Below are 27,226 nucleotides of genomic sequence, written 5' to 3'. Positions count from 1 at the left end.
TCCCCCGCCCCAATCACATCTCTGTTGGCTAGCTAGCCTAATCTCATTGACACCGGAGTGTCAGGGGAGGGAGGGAAGAAGGAAGATAGGGAGAAAGACCCAGCCAAATCATGAGAAAACAAAAAGATAATTACCTGACACATTGGAAAGAATTAACCCAAAAACTGAGCAAACTGGAATGCTGTTTAACCCTAAACAGAGAGTACACAGTGGCAGAATACCTGGCCACTGTGACTGACACAAGGAAAGCTTTGACTAATGTACAGACTCAGTGAGCATGGCCTTGCTATTGAGAGAGGCCTGCCTTCTCAAGAGAAGACAGGCTATGTGCACACTGCCCACAAAATGAGATGGTTCCCACACTGATAGTCCCAGTGGAGCCCAGGTTGGATGGTTTCCACATTGGCAACACCATGCCGACCAAACCATTGTCCTCTGCTCTCACTTTAAAGCATACCAATGTGGCAGCCGGGAGAGGGTTAGGTGAGAACTGAGAACATCCTGATGACATGGGATCATGAACACGTCAACATGCACACTGCACACACAGTGAGACACACACAATCTTTGACCATCTAGAACAAACCATGTCTATCCTCTACTTACTATCCTTGTATGAAGAGATTCACTTTGAAATCTTTGAAAGACACACTATATTTGTACTGTACCAGCACAGAGAACAAGAAAGAGAAAAAAGGGATCATACAAAACAAAATGTTCTGTGTGTAGCAGACACTGTATCTGGCCGTATCTGGCCCCATCTGGCTGTACCTGGCCCCAACTGGCTGTACCTGGCCGTACCCAGTCCCAAGTGGCCGTACCCGGTCCCAAGTGGCCGTACCCGGTCCCAAGTGGCCGTACCCGGTCCCAAGTGGCCGTACCCGGTCCCAAGTGGCCGTACCCGGTCCCAAGTGGACGTACCTGGCCCTAACATGCTGGCTGTGGTCTGAGGACTGGAGAGTTGGAGAGCAGGAAGGAAAGCAGGTTAAGTGTCTGAGACCTGCAGTACTGTAATGTACGTCATGTAATGTACTTCATCTCGTACAGTAGAGGCTTAGAAGGGGCAAGAGGAGGAGGGAGAGCAGCAGGAGGAGGAGGATAAGTGGCTGAGAGCTGTAGTATTGTAATGTACCTGGGACTTCATCTCATACAGTAGAGGGTTGTCTGGAGTCAGCTGGATGGCTTCATCCCACCTCTTAATGGCCTCCCAGTGTCTGAGGAGAACACACATAAAACGGCCTTCCATTATCACCGTCAGGGTTACAAACTGTACTCACACACAAACATGTTGCATACAAGCAATCTGGGAAAATCTCAACTACTGTACTGTGGCTATACTAGGCTTACAGAAGACGAGGGAGTACAGGAAAGAGAACATTACAAAGACCACATAAAGCATAGAATCACTGTTTAGCTTAGTGGTGTTGATCTCTCTACGTGCCTCACCTGTTTGATGCCCCACCAGTGTGAGCAGACGGAGCTACATGGAGCCGTGACAAACAGCAGAACATCAGACTCACTGTTGATTTAAAGTTTTCATAAGAATTATTGTTAAGCGCCTCTGGTTAAGAGTTAAATTACGCAAGGACATAGTCTGACGTCTGTCTGGGAGGCTGAATGACCCACTACTGACAGACGGATGGACAGACAGACGAGGATCAGCCAACAGACTGATGCTGTAACACGACACCAACGCCCACAGATAGCCTTCGGTTTTATTAACCTTCATTGTGGAATGCAAACACACGCACACACTGTATGAACAGCTTATGGTTGATAGAAAATCCAATAAAGTTATGGAATCAGACACTGCCTGTGTGGTTGTCCCTCATCTGGGAATATTACATGTATTATTGAAGGGATTGTTAGCTTATTAAATACCATATGATATCAGTGGTAATCTATGGATCAATATGAGTTACTTCAGCTATATTTATTGTCTGCTGTAGTGTCCATGTGGCTATCAAGTGGGATCCCGAGTGACACAGCGGTCTAAGTCACTACATCTCAGTGCTTGAGGCGTCACTCACTACAGACACCCTGGTTCATATCCATGATGTAGCACAACTGGCCGTGATTGAGAGTCCCATAGGTCGGCGCACAATTGTCCCAGCGTCGTCCGGTTTCGGCCGGTGTAGGCAGTTATTTTTCTTAACTGACTTGCCTAGTTAAATAAAGGTTAAATCAAAAAATACATTCAAATCAACCTGTCTTCTTCGTCACCCGTCAGGTGGGGTGGCAGGTAGCCTAGTGGTTAGAGCATTGGACTAGTAACCAGCAGGTAGCCTCGTGGTTAGAGCATTGGACTAGTAACCAGCAGGTAGCCTAGTGGTTAGAGCATTGGACTAGTAACCAGTAGGTAGCCTCGTGGTTAGAGCATTGGACTAGTAACCAGCAGGTAGCCTAGTGGTTAGAGCATTGGACTAGTAACCAGCAGGTAGCCTCGTGGTTAGAGCATTGGACTAGTAACCAGCAGGTAGCCTAGTGGTTAGAGCATTGGACTAGTAACCAGCAGGTAGCCTCGTGGTTAGAGCATTGGACTAGTAACCAGCAGGTAGCCTAGTGGTTAGAGCATTGGACTAGTAACCAGCAGGTAGCCTCAGTGGTTAGAGCATTGGACTAGTAACCAGCAGGTAGCCTAGTGGTTAGAGCATTGGACTAGTAACCAGCAGGTAGCCTCGTGGTTAGAGCATTGGACTAGTAACAGCAGGTAGCCAGTGGTTAGAGCATTGGACTAGTAACCAGCAGGTAGCCTAGTGGTTAGAGCATTGGACTAGTAACCAGCAGGTAGCCTCGTGGTTAGAGCATTGGACTAGTAACCAGCAGGTAGCCTAGTGGTTAGAGCATTGGACTAGTAACCAGCAGGTAGCCTAGTGGTTAGAGCATTGGACTAGTAACCAGCAGGTAGCCTAGTGGTTAGAGCGTTGGACTAGTAACCAGCAGGTAGCCTCATGGTTAGAGCATTGGACTAGTAACCAGCAGGTAGCCTAGTGGTTAGAGCATTGGACTAGTAACCAGCAGGTAGCCTCGTGGTTAGAGCGTTGGACTAGTAACCGAAAGGTAGCCTAGTGGTTAGAGCATTGGACTAGTAACCAGCAGGTAGCCTAGTGGTTAGAGCATTGGACTAGTAACCAGCAGGTAGCCTCGTGGTTAGAGCGTTGGACTAGTAACCAGCAGGTAGCCTCGTGGTTAGAGCATTGGACTAGTAACCGAAAGGTTGCAAGATCGAATCCCCGAGCTGACATGGTAAAAATCTGTCGTTCTGCCCCTGAATAAGGCAGTTAACTCACTGTTCCTAGGCCGTCGTTGAAAATACAAATTTGTTCTTAACCGACTTGCCTGGTTAAATAAAGATTTTAAAAAATGAACTAGGACTCTGAAAGGAAATGGTTCTAGCAATCGAGATGACTACCATCGGCTGTTTTTCCAAAGTGATTCAAGTTTTTCCACTGTGATTGATACATTTTTCGGGGTTATCTTTTGAACCTGCTTAGAAACACTGGATGTGCCTCTGTATCCAAGCCAGCAGCACATGTCCCAAGTCCCTTCTCTATTCTAGCCACAGAAAACATACCCAGAGGTAGTGTAGTGTACAGGACTGAAATAAGCCTATGACCCCCCTCCCCTCCACAGCAGGTCCAATGGATGTATTTATATCCTGCCTGTTTGGCCCTGTCCGGGGGAATCATCAGATGGGGCCAGTGTCTCCTGACCCCTCCTGTCTCAGCCTCCAGTGTTTGTGTCGGGGGGCTAGGGTCAGTCTGTTATATCTGGAGTACTTCTCCTGTCTTATCCGGTGTCCTGTGAGAATTTAAGTATGCTCTCTCTAATTCTCTCTTTCTTTCTCTCTCTCGGAGGACCTGAGCCCTAGGACCATGCCTCAGGACTACCTGGCATGATGACTCCTTGCTATCCCCAGTCCACCTGGCCGTGCTGCTGCTCCAGTTTCAACTGTTCTGCCTGCGACTATGGAACCATGACCTGTTCACCGGAAGTGCTACCTGTCCCAGACCTGCTGTTTTCAACTCTCTAGAGACAGCAGGAGCGGTAGAGATACTCTTAATGATCGGCTATGAAAAGCCAACTGACATTTACTCCTGAGGTGCTGACTTGCTGCACCCTTGACAACTACTGTGATTATTATTATTTGACCATGCTGGTAATTTATGAACATTTGAACATCTTGGCCATGTTCTGTTATATAATCTCCACCCGGCACAGCCAGAAGAGGACTGGCCACCCCTCATTGCCTGGTTCCTCTCTAGGTTTCTTCCTAGGTTTTGGCCTTTCTAGGTTGTTTTTCCTAGCCACCGTGCTTCTACACCTGCATTGCTTGCTGTTTGGGGTTTTAGGCTGGGTTTCTGTACAGCACTTTGAGATATCAGCTGATGTAAGAAGGGCTTTATAAATACATTTGATTTGGATTTGATGTACACACAGACTGCACAGTCTACCGGGCCTCAGTGGCCTAGGCCTTCCTGAGGAGTGAGGACATCTGTCTGTCTGGACATCTGTACGTCTCTGTGTCCCATCTGAGTAGCAGGAGCAATGTGGTTGCTTACCAGCTTTACTCAAGCATTCTGCAAAAACATAATTATAATTGCCAATTCAAACTTTGCATCTATTACAGTTTGGTAATTGGTATTGGAGTGTATAATAGAAAAGTCAACCTTATGGTTGGGCGGCAGGGTAGCCTAGTGGTTAGAGCGTTGGACTAGTAACCGAAAGGTTGCAAGTTCAAATCCCTGAGCTGACAAGGTACAAATCTGTCGTTCTGCCCCTGAACAGGCAGTTAACCCACTGTTCCTAGGCCGTCATTGAAAATAAGAATTTGTTCTTAACAACTTGCCTAGTTAAATAAAGGTAAAAAAATAAAAATGGTCTCCGAGTTTGTTTGCTGCAGACAAGGTACACACCATAATGTTTTGTAAGGTCAAGCTCTCCCTGTCTCACCCTCTCCCTGTCTATGTTAATAATAATAATAATTTAATAATAATAATAATTTAGTTAACACTTAATTAATTTAGTTAACACTAATTTAGTTAATTTAGTTAACACTAGTGATGGGGTGGAGGGGGCAATAGATAGTGACATATCAATATTATATTTGAAGTATTTGATATTTGAAGTATATAGAAAACTATTATTTTTAAATAGTGAGTTAAAAGGGCTGAAAACATGTTATTTCCCTGACTGATCAAAATGTTTTCCCATGCTCTTGGTCTTCTCACTGCAGCAGACATATAGTGAGCAACATGTTTTCCCATGCTCTTGGTCTTCTCACTGCAGCAGACATATAGTGAGCAACATGTTTTCCCATGCTCTTGGTCTTCTCACTGCAGCAGACATATAGTGAGCAACATGTTTTCCCATGCTCTTGGTCTTCTCTCTGCAGCAGACATATAGTGAGCAACATGTTTTCCCATGTTCTTGGTCTTCTCTCTGCAGCAGACATATAGTGAGCAACATGTTTTCCCATGCTCTTGGTCTTCTCTCTGCAGCAGACATATAGTGAGCAACATGTTTTCCCATGCTCTTGGTCTTCTCTCTGCAGCAGACATATAGTGAGCAACATGTTTGGAATATCAAATTGCAATAAAATCACAGTATCGAATCGCAATACCTAAAAAACAGGGAGAATTGCAATACATATCGTATCTGCACCTAAGTATCGTGATAATATATTGTGAGGTCCCTGGCAATTTCCAGCCCTAGATAATACCATACAGACATATCCAAACAAAAGGATTACATCTAATACCTATAAGCATACCTCTGCCGTGAGTAACTCAGGTTATGGACTAAGATGTCAATCATGATGGGCTAAGATGTAATGATCAAATGGGATCAAACCACACCAACTAGCCTAGCCATATGTACTTCAGGAAGAACGCAATAAGCTGAACAACTAGGCCATTATGTGAAAATGTCATATTCGAATGATGATGTTAATACCTGCTGTGCTTATTATTGCAACACACAAACACGTACCCATGACGTCAGCGAAAAACAAATAGGGCGTTCTTTGTTAAAGTGTAAACTCAGAAGATGATGTACCTGAAAATGTTTTATATTATTGTTTACCCAAAGTCAGTGTGACTGAGTGAGTGATTTAGTCCGAAACAGCAAAAGAGGAAGTTAAGTTCATAGAATTTGTGTGCAGGATTTAAATCAGATCAATTTTCTTCTGGCTGACTCACCCAGATGGCCATACAATCGCACACGAGTGTGTAAACTGCAAAAGGCCTCCGCTCACAAACAAGTAGTTAGCTAATAACAGGGAGATGTCCAATTACATCAGGGGGATCTAACCCTCATTAATGAGAGGCTGACATCAGGGTCAATGTGTTTAGAGGTGGGGGAAAACCCTAAACCATATCCCTTCCCGGCCAGATTCAGGGTCCAGTTCATTAGGCACCAAACCAGAAATTGGACTGAAATGGAGAGGCCTACGTGGACTTACCGTTCCAATGAGTTCATCATTGTAAATAATAATTTGTTCTTAATTGACTTACCTGTATAAATAAAAGGTGGGGAAAAAATCTGTTGCGAAACATTTTAAAACTGATTCCCTGCAAATGGCCACCGGACTATTACATTGACCCCCCCCCCAATTTGTTTTGCACACTGCTGCTACTCTGTTTATTATCTATCACTTTATCACTTCCCCCTACCTACATTTACAAATGACCTCTAACCTGTACCCCCGCACACTGACTCAGTAACGGCACCCCCTGTATATAGCCTCGTTATTGTTATGTTATTGTGTTACTTTTTACTATTTTTTACTTCAGTTTATTTGGTAAATATTTTCTTAACTGTTCTTGAATTGCACTGTTGGTTAAGGGCTTGTAAGTAAGCATTTCACGGTAAGGTCTACCGTCAGCACGTGACAAATAAAGTTTGATTTGCATGCCCTAATGAATGGCACCGCCAAACCCCTGGCCAGCTCCACTGAACCAGAGAAATCAAGAGACATTGTTTCCTAAGCAGAATCCAGTTACTTCTGACTAACCATCTTTCTACACTTGGTCACCCCTGGCAACATGTGTCTGTTAAAGTAAGAGGAGCAATATCAACTAACGTCAGATATATGGGCATTCATTGGCTGAAAGGTAAATTGTTATATACAAAAGGTCACATACTGTACAAGCACGATGGCAAACATATTTCATATCTAGCCTAATATGTGTGATCATGTGAGTCGAATCTAATTCGAAACTCATTTTAAGCCTGATATTTTTTTAAATATTATGTCCAGCTCAAATAAAACTATATTTTTATATATATATATATTTTATATATATATATATCCTTTATTTAACTAGGCAAGTCAGTTAAGAACAAATTCTTATTTACAACGACGACGCTGGGCCAATTGTGCACCGCCTTATGGTACTCCCAATCACGGCCGGATTGTGATACAGCCTGGATTCGAACCAGGGACTGTAATGATGCCTCTTGCACTGAGAATCAACTGATTATTACATTTCAGTGACTAATGACTAACGAGTCAAATTGGATTGTCTTCATCATGTCATTGAAAACTCCTTAAAATGACAAAAATATATATATATATTTTTTATTATTATTTCACCTTTATTTAACCAGGTAGGCTAGTTGAGAACAAGTTCTCATTTACAACTGCGACCTGGCCAAGATAAAGCAAAGCAGTGTGACAAACAACAACAGAGTTACACATGGAATAAACAAACGTACAGTCAACAACACAGTCTATATACAGCGTGTGCAAAAGAAGTAAGATTGAGGTAAGGCAATAAATAGGCCGTAGTGGCAAAATAATTACAATTCCGCAAATAAACACTGGAGTGATAGATGTGCAAAAGATGAATGTGCAAGTAGAGATACTGGGGTGCAAAGGAGCAAAGACATGCAGTTCAAATGGCTGCATGACTACATTACAGGGTAATTCTGTATGCAGTCGGTCTACTTTATAACCACAATGTACACACGATGACAAAAAGCATTGAGGTTGAATATAGCTCAGCATCTGACTTAGCATTGAGTACACCAACTTCTGAATATCTTATTACAATTAAATGATGAAAAACAGTGTTGAGAGCTGCATTTGTTACTATCATCATCCCACTTAAGGACAACTATGGCGCAGAGAACAGAATGATACACTGACATAGCGGTCTAGTAATTACTATGTATATGCGTCCCAAATGGCACTCTATTCACTATATAGTACACTACATTTGACCAGAGCCCTATGGGCCCTCATTAGTAAAAAGGGTGCCATTTCAGACAGCCGTTGACTGTCAGCTCCCTCCAGCTAAACACTTATGCGGTTGAAGACAAAGAACGATTGATCATATTAATTTCTCTGGCATGGATAAAAAGCTTATGAATATCTGATGCTGAAAGTCTGATGAAAGATGAACTCGGGGGAAGAGAGGGAGGGAGGGAGAGATAGGGAGAGAGATAGAAAGAGAGCGAGAAAGAGGGAGAGAACGCGCAAGAAAGAGAGGATGGGTGGGTTGGAGAGTTTGGATATGACAGAGTAGCTGGGTCTTGGAAAGGACTGAATAGTAGATATGATGAGTCGTAGAAATATATACAGTATTTCTATTATCATAAAATAATATTACGGATTAGGCTCCAAACAAGCCTTGAAAAACTCAAACAAGAATGATGCTATGTGTGCATCTTGCTAGCCGTCACTCAAATGGCAAGGGGCTGAAGCTCATTGGCTTGAATTCGAATTGCTAGGGGGCTGGCCCACATGGGGGAAAACGGCACTGAACAGCTTCCAGTAAATAGTCGCTTCGAAACGAGGGATTATGTGGCTAATTGAGGTAAAACAGCAATTCTGATCATAGACTATGCATGTATGAACTACACATTCACAAATCCAGCCCAAAGCATGAGGTTAAAAAAAAAAAACTATTTGCCAAGGTTCCAGAGCACATCTCAAATCAAATCAAATCAAATTTTATTTGTCACATACACATGGTTAGCAGATGTTAATGCGAGTGTAGCGAAATGCTTGTGCTTCTAGTTCCGACAATGCAGTAATAACGAGCAAGTAATCTAACTAACAATTCCAAAAAAACTACTGTCATACACAGTGTAAGGGGATAAGAATATGTACATAAGGATATATGAATGAGTGATGGTACAGAGCAGCATAGGCAAGATACAGTAGATGATATCGAGTACAGTATATACATATGAGATAAGTATGTAAACCAAGTGGCATAGTTAAAGTGGCTAGTGATACATGTATTACATAAGTATGCAGTCGATGATATAGAGTACAGTATCAACGTATGCATATGAGATGAACAATGTAGGGTAAGTAACATTATATAAGGTAGCATTGTTTAAAGTGGCTAGTGATATATTTACATCATTTCCCATCGATTCCCATGATTAAAGTGGCTGGAGTAGAGTCAGTGTCATTGACAGTGTGTTGGCAGTAGCCACTCAATGTTAGTGGTGGCTGTTTAACAGTCTGATGGCCTTGAGATAGAAGCTGTTTTTCAGTCTCTCGGTCCTAGCTTTGATGCACCTGTACTGACCTCGCCTTCTGGATGGCAGCGGGGTGAACAGGCAGTGGCTCGGGTGGTTGATGTCCTTGATGATCTTTATGGCCTTCCTGTAGCATCGGGTGGTGTAGGTGTCCTGGAGGGCAGGTAGTTTGCCCCCGGTGATGCGTTGTGCAGACCTCACTACCCTCTGGAGAGCCTTACGGTTGAGGGCGGTGCAGTTGCCATACCAGGCGGTGATACAGCCCGCCAGGATGCTCTCGATTGTGCATCTGTAGAAGTTTGTGAGTGCTTTTGGTGACAAGCCGAATTTCTTCAGCCTCCTGAGGTTGAAGAGGCGCTGCTGCGCCTTCCTCACGATGCTGTCTGTGTGAGTGGACCAATTCAGTTTGTCTGTGATGTGTATGCCGAGGAACTTAAAACTTGCTACCCTCTCCACTACTGTTCCATCGATGTGGATGGGGGGTGTTCCCTCTGCTGTTTCCTGAAGTCCACAATCATCTCCTTAGTTTTGTTGACGTTGAGTGTGAGGTTATTTTCCTGACACCACACTCCGAGGGCCCTCACCTCCTCCCTGTAGGCCGTCTCGTCGTTGTTGGTAATCAAGCCTACCACTGTTGTGTCGTCCGCAAACTTGATGATTGAGTTGGAGGCGTGCATGGCCACGCAGTCGTGGGTGAACAGGGAGTACAGGAGAGGGCTCAGAACGCACCCTTGTGGGGCCCCAGTGTTGAGGATCAGCGGGGAGGAGATGTTGTTGCCTACCCTCACCACCTGGGGCGGCCCGTCAGGAAGTCCAGTACCCAGTTGCACAGGGCGGGGTCGAGACCCAGGGTCTCGAGCTTGATGACGAGCTTGGAGGGTACTATGGTGTTGAATGCCGAGCTGTAGTCGATGAACAGCATTCTCACATAGGTATTCCTCTTGTCCAGATGGGTTAGGGCAGTGTGCAGTGTGGTTGAGATTGCATCGTCTGTGGACCTATTTGGGCGGTAAGCAAATTGGAGTGGGTCAAGGGTGTCAGGTAGGGTGGAGGTGATATGGTCCTTGACTAGTCTCTCAAAGCACTTCATGATGACGGATGTGAGTGCTACGGGCGGTAGTCGTTTAGCTCAGTTACCTTAGCTTTCTTGGGAACAGGAACAATGGTGAACAATCTTTAACCCATTCACATCCTCTAACTATATTTTGTACAATATCAACATGTGCCATAGAACAAATTCTGTTTGCTGTAAATACATGAAATTTGGTGCAAAAATGTTAACACAAACCACATGGAAATTTTACAATTGTCATTGTGTATCATATTTCCAGTGTCAAGTTTGGGATTTTGAGAAAATGTGAAATAAATCATTCAAATCATTCATCATATATATTTTGAAATAAGCCAAATATATGATTCAAATCATTGTAATTTGTGAACTACAGCCGTTTCTGTACCGCACTTTATTTAGTCTCTGGACTCAACGGGTACATTTCAAGAATCAAGTCATGTTCAAATGATCAGATCAGGGTCCATATCCAAAGAGCATCTCAGAGAAGGTCATAGGAATCCTGTTAAAACCAGTTTTAACACACAAAAAACTCCCAGCTCAGAGTAGGTTTTACGACACTGCCCAGACGAACTCTGAGCCAGGAGTAAAATCAACTAAAATCAAATATGACTCAAAAATGTAATCTCAGCTGGTAATCACGACAGTTTGAGGTACTTCAAAGGAAAGATAGTGATGATACTCATCGCCATTGTTGCAAATGATGGGGAGTTAACAATCGCAATGAGGCATCGCCATCTGTGAATTATATACGTAACACGCTTCAGACAAACACGGTCAATGTGACTGTACATGAAAAATTGCAGTGGTAAATGTTTTGCAACAAAAACCGATCTACCTGAACAAAACGGGGAGAGACCTACCTGCATTTGTCCAATAGAAACTCTCGTTTGCTTTTTCCGTTTGGAGTAAACATTCTTTTGTTGCAAAATTACACCCTAGGCATCAAGTCACAGGCCGATAATTCTGCATACAATTTCGCATTCAAACGTTTGAAAGGCCTATCATTTTTATCGAACACAATCAAAGTTAACATAAGCCCTAGATGTCTTCAATTGCCCAATTTATAGGCATGCCCAATTTAGACATATTTTAACATGTTGCGGCGCTCCAAATTGATAACATGATTTAGGTAATTAAATAATCGAAATAAAAACTTTGTGGTTTTAACGACTATACCGCTTAGCTAAGAAAGACGTTAACAATCAAGTAAATAAACGTTGGTTAGTTTGTTAGCAAGTTCAATGTATGAGTAGCCAACTAACCATACGGTACATACTGCTGTAATGCTATGCAATAGGACAGCGTAGCTAACAAATTGTCAGCCAACATAACGCGTAAAGTAATTTATTATTTGAAAAGTTATAACTTTATTACATTGGCTCAACATTTTCTTAACATTTGTCATAATTAAAATAGTACTTTGAAATAAATAAAATAGTACCTTGAATTTGTATTCTGGTGTGACATTACAATTAATATTATAAAAAAAGGTTGAATGATCCTCAAATAGACAAAACAAATATTTATATTCATATTGTTTAGTTACTTCAGTCCTTAAATCAGTAATCAAATTCTGGAATTTCCAGAAACAAAAAACAAGCTTTTCTTGTGCTTTTCTTTTAGGCTATTTACAGAAAAAGTCGTCCTAGATGCTTTGCTAGCAATAGACAACAAGAAATCCCCAGGGGCCGACCAATTGGATCCTGGTCTGCTTAAGTGTGCAGCGCCCATCATTGTTAGTTCAAAACCCACATTTATTATTTAACTTTATCAGGAAATATTCCAAAAGTATGGAAATCATCTTGTGCTGCCACTTCATAAGGACGGGGACAGTAGAGATCTTCATCATCATCGCCCCATTTCAAGGCTTCCTTTTCTAGCGAAGATTCTCGAATCCTTGGTAAATGTATACATTTGCTCTTTATTTATCTGAGAAATATATTTTGAATGTAAACCAATCTGGGTTTAGGCCTGAGCATAGTACTATTACAGCAACAACTTTAGTTGTTAATGATCCTGTCAATGCTTTAGACACTCAAATTAAATGTGCGGCTTTGTTTGTGGACCTGTTGATCATGCTATTTTATTGAATAAATTGTCCTTGATAAACCTGAGCTCTGACACCTGCTCATGGTTTCACGATTATCTTAGTGACAGAACTCAAGCCATCATGATTGATGAGGTTAAGTCTGAATTTCTTGAAGTAGATAAAGTTGTACAACAGGGGATGATTTCAGGATCGGTTCTCTTCACTATTTATATAAACACTTGTGCTGCCATCCTGTTTGTTAGAAGGTAACAGATTATTTTATTACAATGGTTAAATTGGATTTTCATTGTGTTCAATGGTGTTATTTGCCCCCTAGTGGCGCTTTCTGGTACTTAGAAAGACGACGCAAACCTGAAGTACAGAATTTGTTTTGCACGCATAGAAGCAGCTACAAACAACGCTACGGTGCAGGTCTTTCAATGTAGTTATTTCTTGTCACGCTTCAGCCTTGGAAAAATATTTGTTTGTAAGTTCGATTCAAGCATTTAGCCTTGGGAGTTTTATTGAAGACTTAGTTGTTAGCTATCTGTCTAGTTTTGCATGGGAACGCAACTCGAGGGCAGAATAACACTATTGGTCAATCTGTTAAAAATGGTAAACTTAATTTATATGCAGATGATACTATAATGTATCCTATTGCCCTGACTGTTGTTCTGTGTCAAAATTACAGTAAGATGTAATACCTATACAGGAATCCCTTGCTGATTTTAAACGTGTGCTTAATACAGGCAAAACAAAATACATTTTTATTTTAAACTCTTGTAGTTCATCTGAAACATTCTTACATGTTCACTCATTAGATGATTCTCTAATACAACGTGTTCCTGCATATAAATACTTAGGCATTTGGATTTATGTGGATTTGACGTTTAGAAAACATAGAGATGAGCTGGTTAAGAAGCTAATATTTAAAGTTGTTGTTTTCTAGAGAAACAGATTGTGACTTTCTCTAAACAATGGGAAGCAGATTATTCAATTAACATTTTTATCTGTCCTTGAATACCGTGACATTATTTTTCAAAGTGCAGCTGCAACTACTCTTTGGATGCCATCTACCATTAGTGCCCTTCGTTTTGTTACAGGTGACAGTTTTAATATTCATCACTGCATCCTGTATCAAAAGGTTGGCTGGAATTTTAACATGTCCAAAGCAATTGCATGCGGAGCAGGAACCATGGATTCCCTACATTTTTCAATTATCAAGACACCTGCTGGTAACTCTTAACTGGTTAGGACATCTCATGAGGGGTCTTAAATATCTGTCGACTAGGTGGGACTCTTATGACTAAAGAGGCTTCATGCAAAGCTTTTATTTTTACCCTTAAGAGTAGGAGTAAAATGTCTATACTCTCACCACTTACAACCAATTTTCTACTCTGAGACACTTTGTGGATACGGGCCCAGATCTTAAAAATGTTTGGTATATATATATATATATATATATAAATAAAAGGAATACACACACACAAAGAGTATATATGCATTATAAGCAAATTATATGCATGTCAATGGAGACTGGAGAGCGAGTCATTTCACAGCCTTTTTCCCTTTTCTCATATTAAACATGTTCAGATCTGAATAACTGTTGGTATACACACTGAGTGTACAAAACATTAGGAAAACCTGCTCTTTCCATGACATAGACTGACCAGGTGAATCCTGGTGAAAACTATGATCCCTTATTGATGTAACTTGTTAAATCCACTTCAAATCAGTGTAGATCAAGAGAAGACAGGTTAAAATAAGGATTTTTAAGCCTTAAGACAATTTAGACATGGATTGTGTATGTGTGCTATTCAGAGGGTGAATGGGCAAGACAAAATATTTAAGTGCCTTTGAACGGGGTATGGTATTTGGGTGCCAGTCACACCCATTTGAGTGTGACATGAAACTAACGCTGCTGGGTTTTTCACACTCAACAGTTTCCTGTGTGTATCAAGTATGGTCCACCACCCAAAGGACATCCAGCCAACTTGACAACTGTGGGAAGCACTGGAGTCGACATCGGCCAGCATCCTTGTGTAACGCTTGACACCTTGTAGAGTCCATCCCCCGACGAATTGAGGCGTTCCTAATGTTTTGTACACTGTGTATTATTGCCTTGACTGACATATATAAAAACAATATCTAAAAATCCACACACATCCCTAGAGCACATGCAGTATAAGCTAATTCAATGGAGACTGAGTCATATTACAGTTTTTTCTCTGATCTTAAACATGTTAAGATATTGATCATTGTCTGGACCAATATATATATATATACATCTAAAGAAAACCACTCAAACTCACAATCACACACACTCCTAGAGTGTATTACGCAGTATAATCAATGGAGAGTGAGGCATGCTACAGAATTCTCCCTCTTTCTCTCCCTCTCACAAGCACACGTGTGACATACCACAGACATACAGTACAAACATGCAGGTGAGCATGGATATGTCATAGTAGGGTGGGGTATGCAAAATGGGTCATCTTTGACCCCTTCTACCATGGGCAAACATGCATGGAAGGTTTCGTTCAAATCAAAAAGGGATTAAATTAATCTAGAACCCACACTTACTGATAATATACAGCTGGCTGGGCTTTCTATGCATCAGACAGGACAGAACAGCTACACCTGGTAAGACGAGGGGTGGGGGTGTGTGTCTATTTGTCAATGACAGCTGGTGCGCGATGTCTAATATTAAAGAAGTCTCAAGGTATTGCTTGCTTGAGGTAGAGTACCTTATGATAAGCTGTGAACTACACTATCTACCAAGAGAATTTGTATCTATAGTTTTCATAGCTGTCTATTTAATACCTCAAACCGATGCAGGCACTAAGACCGCACTCAAAGAGCTGTACAAGGCCATAAGCAAACAAGAAAATGCTCATCCAGAAGTGGCGCTCCTAGTGGCCGGGGACTTTAATGCAGGCAAACTTAAATCCTTTTGACCTAATTTCTACCAGCATGTCACATGTGCAACCAGAAGGTAAACAACTCTAGACCACCATTACTCCACACACAGAGACACATACAAAGTTCTCCCTCAACCTCCATTTGGCAAATTTGACCATAGTTCTATCCTCCTGATTCCTGCCTGGGCTCCCGAGTGGTGCAGTGGTCTAAGGCACTGCATTTCAGAGCAAGAGGCATCACTACAGTTCCTGGTTCGGATCCAGGCTGTACCACATAAGGCCGTGATTGGGAGTCCCATAGGGTGTCCGGGTTCGGCTGTTATTGTAAATAAGAATTTGTTCTTAACTGACTTGCCTAGTTAAATAAAAGGTAACATTTAATACATATAAAATATATATATATATATATATACACACACACTGCTCAAAAAAAATAACATCCTAGATCTGAATGAAATATTCTTATTAAATACTTTTTTCTTTACATAGTTGAATGTGCTGACAACAAAATCACACAAAAATGATCAATGGAAATCAAATTTATCAACCCATGTAGGTCTGGATTTGGAGTCACACTCAAAATTAAAGTGGAAAACCACACTACAGGCTGATCCAACTTTGATGTAATGTCCTTAAAACAAGTCAAAATGAGGCTCAGTAGTGTGTGTGGCCTCCACGTGCCTGTATGACCTCCCTACAATGCCTGGGCATGCTCCTGATGAGGTGGCGGATGGTCTCCTGAGGGATCTCCTCCCAGACCTGGACCAAAGCATCCGCCAACTCCTGGACAGTCTGTGGTGCAACGTGGCGTTGGTGGATGGAGCGAGACATAATGTCCCAGATGTGCTCAATTGGATTCAGGTCTGGGGAATGGGCGGGCCAGTCCATAGCATCAATGCCTTCCTCTTGTAGGAACTGCTGACACACTCCAGCCACATGAGGTCTAGCATTGTCTTGCATTAGGAGGAACCCAGGGCCAACTGCACCAGCATATGGTCTCACAAGGGGTCTGAAGATCTCATCTCGGTACCTAATGGCAGTCAGGCTACCTCTGGCGAGCACATGGAGGGCTGTGCGGCCCCCCAAAGAAATGCCACCCCACACCATGACTGACCCACCGCCAAACCGGTCATGCTGGAGGATATTGCAGGCAGCAGAACGTTCTCCACGGCGTCTCCAGACTGTCACGTCTGTCACACGTGCTCAGTGTGAACCTGCTATCACCAGTGGCGAATTTGCCAATCTTGGTGTTCTCTGGCAAATGAAAAACATCCTGCACGGTGTTGGGCTGTAAGCACAACCCCCACCTGTGGACGTCGGGCCCTCATACCACCCTCATGGAGTCTGTTTCTGACCGTTTGAGCAGACACATGCACATTTGTGGCCTGCTGGAGGTCATTTTGCAGGGCTCTGGCAGTGCTCCTCCTTGCACAAAGGCGGAGGTAGCGGTTCTGCTACTGGGTTGTTGCCCTCCTACGGCCTCCTCCACATCTCCTGATGTACTGGCCTGTCTCCTGGTAGCGCCTCCATGCTCTGGACACTACGCTGACAGACACAGCAAACCTTCTTGCCACAGCTCGCATTGATGTGCCATCCTGGATGAGCTGCACTACCTGAGCCACTTGTGTGGGTTGTAGACTCCGTCTCATGCTACCACTAGAGTGAAAGCACCACCAGCATTCAAAACTGACCAAAACATCAGCCAGGAAGCATAAGAACTGAGAAGTGGTCTGTAGTCACCACCTGCAGAACCACTCCTTTATTGGGGGTGTCTTGCTAATTGCCTATAATTTCCACCTGTTGTCTATTCCATTTGCACAACAGCATGTGACATTTGTCAATCAGTGTTGCTTCCTAAGTGGACAGTTTGATTTCACAGAAGTGTGATTGACTTGGAGTTACATTGTGTTGTTTAAGTGTTCCCTTTATTTTTTTGAGCAGTATATATATATATATATATATGGGGGCTACAATCTTCCCAGCTCTGCAGATTTTGCTGTGAGCAGGCAGAGTCATTAGATCATTTATTTTGGTACTGTCCATATGTAGGTAGCTCGTGTTTGGTCACAGGTCCAGGAATGGCTGAAGAACTGCAACATTTGCCTAGAACTAACGCTGCAGACAGCAATAGTGGGTGATTTGAAAAGCCATAGTCAATCTATCAATAATATAATAATTTATTTTATTTACAATGGCAAATAGAAATCCAAAACGGACGGTGTTAAGAGATAGATGGGAGGGGTTGAATGGAGCTGAAGGGTGGGACTAATAACAAGATCACCAATGTAAAACATACGGGGTCTGTAAAACATATATAGGTTCAGAAATTTTGTGAAATAACACAGATAGTTACAAATAGAATGGACATCAGAAATAGAGGAAGGACTAAGAACAAACTAAATATAACTATTGTAACAGATTGTGTCTGTAAAATGTGTATAATATGTATAAACTGAAGGTAGAAGCCTAAGTGTTATTGTTTATTAGTTTACTCCAATTGGGGGAAGGGTGGTAGGGTTTCCAGGGAATAATAAAGGTATATTCTAAAAAAAAGTATGCATATCTATATAGGTAGGTAGGTGTGTGTGTGTGTGTAATATATATATATATATACATACATACATACATACATACAGTGCCTTGCGAAAGTATTCGGCCCCCTTGAACTTTGCGACCTTTTGCCACATTTCAGGCTTCAAACAAAGATATAAAACTGTATTTTTTGTGAAGAATCAACAAGTGGGACACAATCATGAAGTGGAATGACATTTATTGGATATTTCAAACTTTTTTAACAAATCAAAAACTGAAAAATTGGGCGTGCAAAATTATTCAGCCCCTTTACTTTCAGTGCAGCAAACTCTCTCCAGAAGTTCAGTGAGGATCTCTGAATGATCCAATGTTGACCTAAATGACTAATGATGATAAATACAATCCACCTGTGTGTAATCAAGTCTCCATATAAATGCACCTGCACTGTGATAGTCTCAGAGGTCCGTTAAAAGCGCAGAGAGCATCATGAAGAACAAGGAACACACCAGGCAGGTCCGAGATACTGTTGTGAAGAAGTTTAAAGCCGGATTTGGATGCAAAAATATTTCCCAAGCTACAGCCAAGAGGCCCATGATCACTCTGGATGAACTGCAGAGATCTACAGCTGAGGTGGGAGACTCTGTCCATAGGACAACAATCAGTCGTATATTGCACAAATCTGGCCTTTATGGAAGAGTGGCAAGAAGAAAGCCATTTCTTAAAGATATCCATAAAAAGTGTTGTTTAAAGTTTGCCACAAGCCACCTGGGAGACACACCAAACATGTGGAAGAAGGTGCTCTGGTCAGATGAAACCAAAATTGAACTTTTTGGCAACAATGCAAAACGTTATGTTTGGCGTAAAAGCAACACAGCTCATCACCCTGAATACACCATCCCCACTGTCAAACATGGTGGTGGCAGCATCATGGTTTGGGCCTGCTTTTCTTCAGCAGGGACAGGGAAGATGGTTAAAATTGATGGGAAGATGGATGGAGCCAAATACAGGACCATTCTGGAAGAAAACCTGATGGAGTCTGCAAAAGACCTGAGACTGGGATGGAGATTTGTCTTCCAACAAGACAATGATCCAAAACATAAAGCAAAATCTACAATGGAATGGTTCAAAAATAAACATATCCAGGTGTTAGAATGGCCAAGCCAAAGTCCAGACCTGAATCCAATCGAGAATCTGTGGAAAGAACTGAAAACTGCTGTTCACAAATGCTCTCCATCCAACCTCACTGAGCTCGAGCTGTTTTGCAAGGAGGAATGGGAAAAATTTCAGTCTCTCGATGTGCAAAACTGATAGACATACCCCAAGCGACTTACAGCTGTAATCGCAGCAAAAGGTGGCGCTACAAAGTATTAACTTAAGGGGGCTGAATAATTTTGCACGCCCAATTTTTCAGTTTTTGATATGTTAAAAAAGTTTGAAATATCCAATAAATGTCGTTCCACTTCATGATTGTGTCCCACTTGTTGTTGATTCTTCACAAAAAAATACAGTTTTATATCTTTATGTTTGAAGCCTGAAATGTGGCAAAAGGTCGCAAAGTTCAAGGGGGCCGAATACTTTCGCAAGGCACTGTATATATGTATGAATGTTTATGCATGCATATGTATGGGTATATACACGTGTATGTATATGGATATTAATCCCCCAAAATATATGGGGGATTGGAAATGATGCAGACAATTACATTGATGGAAGCAACAATCTTTCCACAATATTAAGCTGATCCACCCCTAAAAAAATTAAATAAAAAAACCTCTCACTCCACGTGAGCAAGACAAAGGAGCTGATCGTGGACTACAGGAGAAGGAGGGCCGAACACGCCCCCATGCACATCGACGGGGCTGGAGTGGAGCTGGTCAAGAGTTAAGTTCCTTGGTTTGCACATCACCAACAAACTATCAAGGTCCAAACATACCAAGAGAGTCGTGAAGAAGCCACAACACCTTTTCCCCCTCAGGAGACTGAAAAGATTTGGCATTGGTCCCCAGATCCTCAAAAAGTCCTACAGGTGCACCATCGAGAGCATCCTGACTGGTTGCATCACCGCCTGGTATGGCAACTGCTCGGCATTCAACCGTAAGGCACTGCAGAGAGTAGTGTGTACGTGTCAGTACATCACTGCGGCCAAGCTTCCTGCCATCCAGAACCTATATACTAGGCATGTCCGAGGAAGGCCCAAAACATTGTCAAAAGAGGTCTGCTCCCAAGCCATAAGACTGCTGAACAATTAATTAAATGTACACCCAGATTATTTACATTAAGCCCTTTGGTTTTTACACTGCTGCTACTCGCCGTTTATTATCTATGCATAGTCACTTTACCCCTTCTTACAAATTACCTTGACTAACCTCTACCCCTGCACATTGACTCGGTACCGGTACCCCCTGTAGATAGCCTCGTTATTATTATTTTGTGTTACTTTGGATTTAAATTTGTTTACTTTAGTTTATTTAGTAAATATTTTCTTAACTCTATTTCTTGAACTGCATTGTTGGTTAAGGCCTTGTGAGTAAGCATTTCACGGTAAGGTCTACACCTGCCGTATTCGGCGCATGTGACAAATAACATTTTATTTATTGCACAGCAAAAAAAGGCAAAACAAAATATTAGAGTTCCCACAAATTAAATATTCAATCACAGAAACCAGTTAGGACATAAACAAGATTAGCTTCAAACTCCTCTAGGCCTATTTGTAAATAAATTCAGAAAGAACAGTTGGGCTTTCCCACCAGGTGTTGCTTGTGTGTGTGTGAGCGAGCGTGTCGGTGTATGTCTGTGGTATGTCACATGTGTGCTTGTGAGAGAGGGAGAGAAAATGCTGTAGCATACCTCACTCTCTATTGACTTGCATTGGATTTGATTATACTGTACAACATAATCTTGGAGTGTGTGTGATTGTGAGCGGATTTCTTTAGATATTGTCTATATATACAGTACCAGTCAAAAGTTTGGACACACTCATTCCAGGGTTTTTCTTATTTTTTAAAAATATTTTCTACATTGTAGAATAATAGCGAATAGATCAAAACTATGAAATAACATATGGAATCATGCAGTAAACAAAGAAGTGCGAAACAAATTCAAATATATTTTAAATTTGAGATTATTATTATTATTTTTTTACTATTTTTTTTATTTATTTCACCAGGTAGGCCAGTCGAGAACAAGTTCTCACTTACAACTGCGATCTGGCCAAGATAAAGCAAAGCAGTGTGACAAAAAACAACAGTTACACATGGGAAAACAATCGTACAGTCAATAACACAATATAAATATCTGTATACAGTGTGTGCAAATGGAGTAAGGATGTAAGGCAATAAATTAGGCCAATAGTGGCAAAGTAACTACAATTTAGCAATTTACACTGGAGTGATATATGTGCAGATAGAAAAACTGGTGTGCAGAAGAGCAGAAAAAAAAAAAAAATATGGGGATGAGGAATGTAGTTGGTTGGTTGGGCTATTTACCGATGGGCTGTGTACAGCTGCAGCGATCAGTAAGCTGCTCTGACAGCCGACGCTTAAAGTTAGCGAGGGATCCCCAAAGCCAACACCTCTTTTGGCCGCCTTTCCTTCCAGTTGTCTGCTGCTAATGACTGGAACGTATTGCAAAAATCACTGATTTTATTTCTGACCAGTGAAATATACCTGCTGGAACGTGTGCTACAGCGAGTGTTGCTATGGTGACCAGTGAGCTGAGATAAGGCGGAGCGTTACCTAGAAGAGACTTGTAGATGACCTGGAACCAGTGGGTTTGGCGACGAGTATGAAGCGAGGACCATCCAACGAGTGCATACAGGTCGCAGTGGTGGGTAGTATATGGGGCTTTGGTGACAAAACGGATGGCACTGTGATAGACTGCATCCAATTTTGCTGAGATTCTTCAAAGTAGCCACCCTTTGCCTTTACAGCTTTGCACTCTCTTGGCATTCTCTCAACAAACTTCATTAGGTATTAACCTGGAATGCATTTCAATTAACAGGTGTGCCTTGTTAAAAGTTAATTTGTGGAATCTTTTCCCTTCTTAATGCATTTGTGACAAGGTAGGGTTGGTATACAGAATATGGTCTTTCACCAAATAGGGCTAAGTCCATATTATGGCAAGAACAGCTAATTTTAATTTTTTTAGAAACGACAGTCCATCGTCCCGTTAAGACATGAAGGTCAGTCAATATTGTCATAACCTGTTCGGGTCAGGTTACCGTGGACCACACTCCTACAAGAGACATCTTTCACACCCGCCAGAGGGGGAGAGATCGAGAGGTATGAGGTGGGGGGTTTTATGACACCTCCCGCCCATTGAACTTCTTAAAGACAGCAGACAAAATCCTTTGTCCTCTCAGTATGGAGGAATGGAATGGATGCTGGGCCTATGTAGAACCTACCTTAAAACAGTAACATGCAATAAATGGACTTTGTGACAATATGTTTCCTCAGCCAAAATGGTAGTAATGACCATAGATGGAATATGAAAATGAATGTCGTTTTTGTTATGTTATTAAAAGTTAAATGGCGACATTACAACAAAAACATTGTAACTTGAAGAGTTTCAAAATATGCACCTGCTGTTTGCATACTGTACGTTGTGTGGAAAATGTCCAGATCAAAAGAGAATGTTTTCGTAAAGGTGAAGTTAGTTGTCTAAAATGGATCTGAGTAAAATCCAGACCTTGCCTCTTAACTAGTTACACCCAGAGAACTTTCCCTAAAGGCCGAAACGGCCATTTCTGACCTGAGGTTATAAAACATGCGAGTTAAGAATTAACATTATGACTAGGGACCCGAGCTGCAGCCAAGGTTCAATTAGTCGTAACCCCAAAACGCAACACAAGGTTGAAGACGACAAAGGAACCTTTTAACAATCTATGCTACGGATGAGTAGCTGTGTCTAAGAGGGTGAATTCAAGCAGGACCACCCAGATATTCTCTCCAAGGAATCGTGTGTCAAATCTGCTTTCATTCCCACGCTGGAACCACCTATATGGCTGATTAGCCGTCCTCTTTCAGAACAAGGGCGAGGAAACAGACCACTAAGAGAAAGGACACTGACACCATGTGGGCAATCAGAGAGTTACACCCGGTAACAACAGAAGAGTCGCCATCAGAGTAGAAGTCGAAACTCGCTCCACGCGGAGACACCCCATCGGAGACCTTCAACACGTAATTACATCATTATATTCTGACCCATAAGACCGGCAGTTCGGGGCAAGGTTAGGGTTAAAATAAGCATAGTTTACAAATGTACCCAGGTGTGCTTTTCTCTTGTGCACTCTCTCTTTTGAAATTCCCATTTTGTGTAACACATTTTGTGTTGGCCCGCTAGGGACCCATTTCAGTGCACTAAGTTCTAATCAATTGCCTGGACTATGTGTATCTTATATTATCATTTTACCTTGTAAGTAAATAAATAATCAACTCAATTGGTATGGTACGGATTTATTTAGTGAGACTCGGGTTTGTGCAGATTCTAGGATTATGCGACGTTCAGAATGAGACTGTAGAGGAAATTAATTAATTAGCGACTGTTGTAAAATCGATATTCTGATATTCGTTGAATTAATTTGGGAAATAGAAACTCAATAAAACCAAACTTTCCTATTGTGCCCCAGATTACTGAGTTAATAATTACCTGATTCATCTAATCATGTAATTATAAACAGTTAATCAGTCGATGAACAGCAGTCGTCACAATCAACACAACGTCACGACAATATGGAACAGTTCAAAAACTTTCAAAGTTTCTTCAAATGCAGTCGCAAAAACCATCAACAGTTATGATGAAAATGGCTCTCATGAGGACCGCCACAGGAAAGGAAGACGCAGAGTTACCTCTGCTGTGGGAGAATAAGTTCATTAGAATTTCCAGCCTCAGAAATTGCAGCCCAAATAAATGCTTCAAAGAGTTCAAGTAACAGACATTTCAACATCAACTGTTCAAGCAGACTGCATGAATCAGGCCTTCATGGTCGAAATGCTGCAAAGAAACCACTACTAAAGGACACTAATAAGATGAAGAGACTTGCTTGGGCCAAGAAACATGAGCAATGGACATTAGACCAGTGGAAATCAGTCCATTGGTCTGATGAGGCCAAATTAGAGATGTTTGGTTCCAACCGCTGTGTCTTTGTGAGATGCAGAGTAGGTGAACGGATGATCTCCGCATATTTAAAAAATATATATATTTCACCTTTATTTAACCAGGTAGGCTAGTTGAGAACAAGTTCTCATTTGCAACAGCAACCTGGCCAAGATAAAGTAAAGCAGTTTGACACATACAATGACACAGAGTTACACATGGAATAAACAAACATACAATCAATAATACAGTAGAAAAATCTATATACAGCATGTGCAAATGAGGTAGGATAAGAGAGGTAAGGTAATAAATAGGCCATGGTGGCGAAGTAATTACAATATAGAAATTAAACACTGGAATGGTAGGATGTGCAGAAGATGAATGTGCAAGTAGAGATACTGGGGTGCAAAGGAGCAAGATAAATAAATAAATACAATATGGGGATGAGGTAGATTGGATGGGCTATTTACAGATGAGCTATGTACAGGTGCAGTGATCTGTGAGCTGCTCTGACAGCTGGTGCTTAAAACTAGTGACGGTGGTAAGAGTCTCCAGCTTCAGAGATGTTTGCAGTTTGTTCCAGTCATTCGCAGCAGAGAACTGGAAGGAGAGGTGGCCAAAGGAAGAATTGGCTTTGGGGCTGACCAGTGAGATATACCTGCTGGAGCGCGTGCTACGGGTGGGTGCTGCTATGGGGACCAGTGAGCTGAGATAAGGCGGGGCTTTACCTAGCAGAGACTTGTAGATGACCTGGAGCCAGTGGGTTTGGCGACGAGTATGAAGCGAGGGCCATCCAACGAGAACATACAGGTCGCATCGGTGGGTAGTATATGGGGCTTTGGTGACAAAACGGATGGCACTGTGATAGACTGAATCGAATTTGTTGAGTAGTGTTGAGACTATTTTGTAAATGACATCGCGAAGTTGAGGATCGGTAGGATGGTCAGTTTTACGAGGGTATGTTTGGCAGCTTGAGTGAAGGATGTTTTGTTGTGAAATATGAAGCCGATTCTAGATTTAATTTTGGATAGGAGTGGTTTAATGAGAGTCTGGAAGGAGAGTTTACAGTCTAACCAAATGACATTGTAGGATGCAATGTGGTTTTACAATGTGATTTGTATATAGATAATTTTTTTCTACTATGTTATTGACTTGTTTATTGTTTACTCTGTGTGTAACTCTGTTGCTGTCTGTTCACACTGCTATGCTTTATCTTGGCCAGGTCGCAGTTGCAAATGAGAACTTGTTCTCAACTAGCCTACCTGGTTAAATAAAGGTGAAATAAAAAATAAATAAAAAAAAGACACCTGTCCACACACTCAATCAAACAGACTCCAACCTCTCCACAATGGCCAAGACCAGAGAGCTGTGTAAGGACATCAGATATAAAATTGTAGACCTCCACAAGGCTGGGATGGGCTACAGGACAATAGGCAAGCAGCTTGGTGAGAAGGCAACAACTGTTGGCGCAATTATTAGAAAATGGAAGAAGTTCAAGATGACGGTCAACCACCCTCGGTCTGGGGCTCCATGCAAAATCTCACCTCGTGGGGCATCAATGATCATGAGGAAGGTGAGGGATCAGCCCAGAACTATACGGCAGGACCTGGTCAATGACCTGAAGAGAGCTGGGACCACAGTCTCAAAGAAAAACATTAGTAACACACTACGCCATCATGGATTAAAATCCTTGCAGCGCACGCAAGGTCCCCCTGCTCAAGCCAGCGCATGTCCAGGCCCGTCTGAAGTGTGCCAATGACCATCTGGATGATCCACAGGAGGAATGGGAGAAGGACATGTGGTCTGATGAGACAAAAATAGAGCTTTTTGGTCTAAACTCCACTTGCCGTGTTTGGAGGAAGAAGAAGGATGGGTACAACCCCAAGAACACCATCCCAACCGTGAAGCACGGAGGTGGAAACATCATTCTTTGGGGATGCTTTTCTGCAAAGGGGACAGGATGACTGCACCTTATTGAGGGGAGGATGGATGGGGCCATGTATCGCGAGATCTTGGCCTACAACCTCCTTCCCTCAGTAAGAGCATTGAAGATGGGTCGTGGCTGGGTCTTCCGGGATGACAACGACCCGAAACACACAGCCAGGGCAACTAAGGAGTGGCTCCGTAAGAAGCATCTCAAGGTCCTGGAGTGGCCTAGCCAGTCTCCAGACCTGAACCCAATAGAACATATTTGGAGGGAGCTGAAAGTTCGTACTGCCCAGCGATAGCCCCGAAACCTGAAGGATCTGGAGAAGGTCTGTATGGAGGAATGGGACAAAATCCCTGCTGCAGTGTGTGCAAACCTGGTCAAGAACTACAGGAAATGTATGATCTCTGTAATTGCAAATAAAAGGTTTCTGTACCAAATATTAAGTTATGCTTTTCTGATGTATCAAATACTTATGTCATGCAATAAAATGCAAATTAATTACTTAACGATCATACAATGTGATTTTCTGGATTTTTTTTAGATTCCGTCTCTCACAGTTGAAGTGTACCTATGATAAAAATTACAGACCTCTACATGCTTTGTAAGTAGGAAAACCTGCAAAATCGGTAGTGTATCAAATACTTGTTCTACCCAATGTATATATTTTTTTGTAAAGCCTTTATTACAGCAAAGAATGCAATTTCCCGAAATAGAACGGTTTTGTCCTATTTATTGTTTATGCTAATTATTCAATGATGGCTTTGATATTTAAATTTAAAATAAAAACTTGATTGCATTTCACATCATGAATGTCCTGTATGCTGTGCGATGACATGAACGAATGAATGATTTATACAGTAGCCTATATATTGACATATAGGCCTAAGTAAGTTACGGTATTAACACTAAACAGCATGCGCTCTTAGGCCTACAGCTCAATGGTGGTTATTCAAGGCTGCTATACTAAACCTACTAATGATAATGACATTACTAATTACTATAATGATGATCACAATAATAACAATTAGAAGATCAAGGAAAAAGGAGGGTTATTATTATAAATATATTTTTCAAAGTGTAAAGTTTATTACATCATAGAAAAGATTAAAACTGCCCAATAGTTAAATTGTTGTGTACGGCTTGGTGCTCAC

At 41.9% G+C, this 27,226-nt stretch overlaps 1 protein-coding gene across 4 annotated transcripts in view; it reads right to left on the bottom strand.

Moving 5' to 3' along the window:
- Positions 1 to 27,226, bottom strand: part of LOC112220216 (tetratricopeptide repeat protein 33) — a 53,922-nt gene that overhangs the window by 7,972 nt on the left and 18,724 nt on the right. For 3 of the 4 annotated variants that reach the window (XM_024381938.2, XM_024381940.2, XM_024381941.2), the window contains exon 3: positions 1,133 to 1,214. In XM_024381938.2, the coding sequence (XP_024237706.1) occupies positions 1,133 to 1,214 (82 nt within the window). Of the gene's footprint in view, positions 1 to 1,132; positions 1,215 to 1,446; positions 1,999 to 27,226 lie in introns of those variants that run through there. The other variant, XM_024381942.2, reaches the window with a different exon arrangement.

The sequence above is a fragment of the Oncorhynchus tshawytscha genome, linkage group LG20 (assembly GCF_018296145.1).
Source record: "Oncorhynchus tshawytscha isolate Ot180627B linkage group LG20, Otsh_v2.0, whole genome shotgun sequence".
NCBI lineage: Eukaryota > Metazoa > Chordata > Actinopteri > Salmoniformes > Salmonidae > Oncorhynchus > Oncorhynchus tshawytscha.
This window is presented reverse-complemented; position numbering and strand designations above follow the sequence as displayed.